This window comes from Typha angustifolia, chromosome 1 (genome assembly GCF_048772165.1).
Source record: "Typha angustifolia cultivar Huaian chromosome 1, ASM4877216v1, whole genome shotgun sequence".
Lineage (NCBI taxonomy): Eukaryota > Viridiplantae > Streptophyta > Magnoliopsida > Poales > Typhaceae > Typha > Typha angustifolia.
The window spans coordinates 5,708,214-5,714,153 of NC_133239.1; the positions used below are offsets into that span (position 1 = coordinate 5,708,214).

General features: G+C 33.8%; 1 protein-coding gene across 1 annotated transcript; it reads right to left on the reverse strand.

Moving 5' to 3' along the window:
- Positions 1–417: 417 nt before the first annotated feature.
- Positions 418–3,476, reverse strand: LOC140767508 (cytochrome P450 71A9-like). The gene is made up of 2 exons (XM_073107478.1): positions 2,497–3,476; positions 418–1,334 (listed from the first exon to the last, which is right to left on the reverse strand). The coding sequence occupies exons 1-2, from the start codon at positions 3,391–3,393 to the stop codon at positions 729–731; spliced, it is 1,503 nt and encodes a 500-aa protein (XP_072963579.1). The 5' UTR covers positions 3,394–3,476; the 3' UTR covers positions 418–728.
- Between the last annotated feature and the right edge of the window lie 2,464 nt (positions 3,477–5,940).

The following is a 5,940-nucleotide window of genomic DNA, read 5'->3' on the forward strand; positions in this document are numbered from 1 at the left end:
AGTTAAATTGTGGGATTTTCTCCAAATATTTTAGAGAGGTTCTCATTCACAATTGACTGAATATAACATCGCTCCATCTTTTTTCATATTAGCCACGAAAGCGTCGCAAGGAAGGCCCAAAGAATGGTTCTATTTTCAACGATAAGATCCCCATCTTCAGAAAATTATATTTGTGAGAAAATATGGAAAGGGATTAATAGATATGTACTACATGACGGAATAGGCAATCTTGGCAGAGATGAAATGTATGCCAAATCTATTTGTCACCATATATTAAAAATGAAAATCATGACAAAAAGATAGTAGTTAGCGAACTGCATAGAGTTGAAAACCAAGTTAACAGGGGGGACACATTTTTGAAAAAGTAGCGTGCTTTTAACTATGTCACTTGGGTTCAGCTCTAAAAAACAATGAGAAAACTATTGGTACACGTTAACTGCCTAACTTTGTAATCATCATTAATTTTAAAAGGCGTTACATCCTTTTTAAGAATAGAACCCTCAAATAAATAATCTCAGATGCAGGAAGATATAGATAAGGAGAAAGGACACCTCCTTGGTGAATCCCCCTCTGAAGCACATTAGTCTTCTCAGCGAAGTGAAGATAAATGATTTACATGTGTTGCTGACGGGTGGCCACATGAATGTTATTTCCATGAACAAATTAGTGATATAGTTTAGAATTAAATGCATGCATACACACTCTCATGTGCATAAGTCTAATGCAGCTTACCAAGGTTTAGCTGTCAGGTAAAGAGGATGCTTCCTATGCACTGTAAGCCCCACTTCCTCCTCTAAATCCAAGTTTTCCTTTCTCATACCAAATGGCAACTCCCAGTCAAAACAATACAAAAGATTAGCCAACACTAATTCAACTATAGCTACTCCAAAATTAATGCCCGGGCAGCTCCTTCGGCCAATTCCAAATGGTATAAGACTAAAATCTTGCCCTCTAAAATCCACATCATTGTCTATGAATCTCTCAGGCCAAAAATATGTTGGATTTCTCCATGCATTTGGATCCATTCCAATGGCCTTCGCGTTGATGAAGACTCTTGTTTTACTAGGGATTGTGTGTCCTTTAATCATGCAATTCTCTATGGTTTCTCGTGGAATTAGCAGTGGAGCAGGTGGATGTAATCTCAAGGCCTCCTTGATGACTAGCTTCAAATAGTTAAGATGTTCGAGGTCATGTTCTTCTACTTTCCCTTTATTCCCAATAATACTTCGCACTTCTTGTTGTGCTTTGGCCATCACCTCTGGATTTCTCATGAGCTCGGTTATTGTCCATTCTAGTGTTGCTGACGATGTATCACTTCCAGCAATGAATATATCCTGCAATTGGAATGAATTATAATAGCATTTCTTTCATCTAAGCCACTATATATTTTTCACAATTCACGAAGTTGATCTAATGGTGATGTGAAGGACCCAAAATACTTGTAATCATCTAAGCTATCTTAATTACAGAAGCGTTCCTGGTTCTGTCAAGTAAAACAGTAACTTATGTGGTCAATTCAAATGAAAATTGCCATTCATGCATAATTTGGAATTTGTACTTAAACAAAACGAAAGCTGTTTATATGCTTTGAAATATCTAAGACTAATTATAAGTTTGTAACTTTAGATAGTTTTTGACTGTTCTAGATGTGCATCCAAACAATGTACCCTATTAATTTACTCCACTAGTTGAGTTTTGGTTCACATGAATGCCATGCAGGATATTTATACATATATACAAACAATTAATGTATGAACCAGCAATTTTATTTAATATAAATTACTTTTTCCGTAAGCAATTTTAGGTACATGTAGAAAGAATAACACTACCATACATATAAACCGCTCAATAGTGTAGTAATTGCTACATCTACATTTTAATTCCTAAAAGTACTACATTGAGTAAGCAATTTTTGTTAAACAAAGTCATTATATCAGAAAATGATTCTCTTTACCCTGGAAAAAGTTCTGGTGGTACCCTAAAAGGAGTTCGTTACTTACGTGGTGGTAAGGTGGATTGGAAGTAATCTAGTCGGGTATTACCATGAAAAAAGTTCCCAACTCTACCATTCTGGGTACAAAATTTGGTACTACAAACTTCAAATATAGTTGAATTGCACTTTGAGAAAGAAGACAATTAACCTTTCGTGCTCCTACCATCCAGACTTTAACGTTCACCTATCCCCATGGCTTTCTCAGACAGGGAGAATGAATGAAAGAAAGAGAGACGAGGAAGACAACTAGCTAGCTTCTAGTCCTAAGTAATTAATTGTAAGAGGAAATTAAATTTTATTTTACGTGGTTAGATCGCTTTTTTAATATAGTTATATTCAAACTAATTTTTTTTATAGTTATATTCGTACTAAAATTATAGGAAACGATGCGCATGATTTACTCAATTCAAATCCTTTAGCATACTGTTAGAAACCTAATCCAATCACATGAAACTAAAATTTTAGAGAGAGAAGCATAGAGAGAGAGAGAGAGAGAGCCACACCGTTAGGATACCCTTGATGTGATTCCTGCTACTGAAGGTGCTCCCATATATTGGGTCCTTGTGCAGCCTAAGTAAAACATGAACCAAATCCTCTTTCTGAGCCTCCCCCGCCCTACTTGCATTACTATGCTCCTCAATTACTTGATCATAGAACTCATCCAACTCTTTAAAGTTCCTCGCCAACCTCCCTCTCATACCACTCACTGCATCTATCCACCCTAACCATGTGAAGTAATCTGCCACCCAGAATCCTCCCAACAACTTCTGCGTCTCTATTAGTATCCTACTGAATCTTCCACCACTTCCAACGTGATCTCCGAACGCAACGCGCAGTGTTATTTTATTCGTCAGAGATATCAACATCTCACTGAAGTCGAAGGGAGCGTTGGAAGAAGACATTCTTCTGATGTTGGTGACTAGCAACGCGACTTCCTCTTCCCTTATGGCTCGAAAAGATTGTACTGATTTCACGCTGAGCAATTCCAAGACGCATATTTTTCGCGCTTGTCTCCAATACTCGCCATAGTTTGAGAAAGCTATGTCGAGGAAGCTGTAGGAGAGCTTCGATGCGGCATACAGTGCGGGCCGCCCGGAGAATGAGATATCGTGGGACTTGAAGACCTCGCGAACTGCGTCGCTGGAGGAGATGACAAGAGATGGGATGGAGCCGAGTTGGAGAAACATGAGATGGCCATGCTTGATGGCGAGCTCATGGAGAGAGTGGTGAGGATAGGAACCGAGTTGGTGGAGGTTTCCAATAAGGGGAAGCCTCCTTGGTCCTGGGAATGGGGGTGAATTCTGTTTCTCACTAGCTAACTTTCTAGAGAGAGAAATGACTAGAAGAACAAAGAGTAACACTAGAAATATGGGCAAGAAGAAAGGACTTTGGAGAATCATTTGTGGTTATATATGGTTCGGATCGTCTGAAGGAGTTCTAGTGAGAGAGAACGGAGAAGAGAAAGATAACTAAGAAGAAGAGGTCTGCAGCCTGTAGGGAAGGATGGAGAAGAGAACAAAGATTATAACTTAATTTATTGAAAGATATAATCATGTCTCAAGGTGAGAAGTGCCCATACGCTAGCTACTTGTCCTTAGGCCAGAGCATCACGTAACCATTTTTTCAAACCAATTTATTATAGACCAAACGTGGTACTCTCTTATTCCTAACATTTTATAATAGTTAGAATATTTTTTCATTGATTAGATTAAAGTTATCTTACCAAGATTTTCTTATTGATTAAGATAAAAAATTTCTAATGAGATGAACGTTTATTTTTAATTTAGTAACTTATAGCCAAAGCTTGATAGGAGCTAGCTAGGCTATATACACTAGATTTGATCCTTAAGCTTATTCACACAATTCAAAAAAATCATACCATCAAACTAGAGTGTTTGAGAGTTTAAAAAATCCAAAGCTAACTCGAGAAAAATCATAAGTTTTGAAGTGTGAATTTGAACACTAATAGCTGGAGATATGATAATCTTTTGAGTATTTAGTTTTCAATCATTTATAGAATTTAATTTCATAATTTAGATCATATTTTTTTATTCTAACATTTGGTATTAGAGCTAAGTTTAATTTTTGCCTTGGTGTTTATGAATAATATCTATGTTTTCTCTATTTGCGGCCAAGATTTTTGTCATACATTAAAGTTTCATTTTGAGTTGGTTTTGATGCAAAAATAAAGTTAGAAATCCTTAAGACATTGATTATATATATATATATATATATATATATATATATATGAGAAAAAAAATTGCATCAAAACATTGAATTTAAGCCGAGTTTGGTGCTGAAATTTTCGGGTCTAAACTAGGTCTGTGGAACCTGAATGAATATTGAAGATGGTCATAATTTGTAAAAATGATATTTCCTATCATTTTGTGATAATACAATTTATTTTCTGCTTAGGAAAATAATTGCTTTGAGATTTATTTAATTGCATAATTTAATTCTTATGTATTATTTTATATTGCTCGCATATGTTATTTATTTATGCTTAGAATAATATATGTAATTTTAAGATGAATTAAATTGTGCAAATTGATTGATTATCCTCATTAAGTATTGCATGGATTAATTATTTATGTTCTAATTTAGTACATACAATTTTGAGATGAATTTTGAAATTATTTAATATGCATAATATACGCAAAATAGAAATATTATGGTACAACTTTAAAATTTTCAGAAATTAAAAAAATAAATGTCTTATAAGTGATTTATATGATTTTATTTGATTAAACGATAGCCACAGGGTCTTTAATTAAATAAAATTATATTTTATAATTTTAAAGATCAGATAAAGTATTTTAGATATTAATTATAGTTAATTATTTAAATATAATAAATTTTATCCCACAGGAATTTTTATTGTATTTAAGTAATTAATTATGATAGAATATCAAATTATTCATAACTTACTCACGAGAATTATGAATTAAGTGATAATTTGATAGATTTATTATAAAGTTTAATTTAAAAAATAGAATATATCAAACTATGCTCTAATATACTCATAGAATTATGAATTAAGATAGTTTGAGAAACTCTATCATAAAGAATAATAAATCTTACTGAAATAAAATTTAGCCCACAAGCAAATTTTATGTCATTTGATTCATTTTTTTATAAGTGTGATTTACATTGGTAAAACATAATATTATTTATACCTTAATTTAACATAAGCATGTAATATTAAATGTGTAACAACCCAGCCCTAAAAAAAAATTTTAAAAAAACCACGACGCGACCGGCACGAGGTCGGCAGGTGAGAACTTTTCTCACCTGCCGTGGCTGGCTTTGGGTGCACCATGCGCACCCAACTAAGGCCAGCTGGGTGCTGCGGGGCCCGCAGCCACGGCCAACAGCCCCCCACTGCTTCTCTCTCTATTTTTCTTCTCTTCCCTCTCTCTTTCGGTCTCTCTCTCACTCTCCTCTCTCTCTCTCTCAAACATTCTCTCTCTACTACCACCGCCTCCTCCACTGATGACAGTGAGCCTCTCTCCTCCTACTCTCTCTCTCTCTCAGGTTCGTCGGAACCGAGCCACCGTTACAAATATATATATATATATTCAGTAATATAATTATTAGCTAATTATAATTAGTACAATTAATAGTTATTACATTATAGACACCTAATTGTACATATTATTTACATATGGTATTACTTGCATATAAAAGATTAATACTTAGCCCAATCAATTATAGTCATGAGATTTATAAATATACCCTTCATTATATATATATAGTGAAGGGTATATTTATTATTAGCTAATTATAATTAGCTAATAATTATATTACTATATATATGTAACGTATTTCTAGCACCTTATTGATATATATACTATTTTGTATAAAAATAAAATACTAAACTTTAATAATTATTTTTATATGACTGGATAATAAGTATTTTACCTGTATTTAGCGATTATTAATGTAAA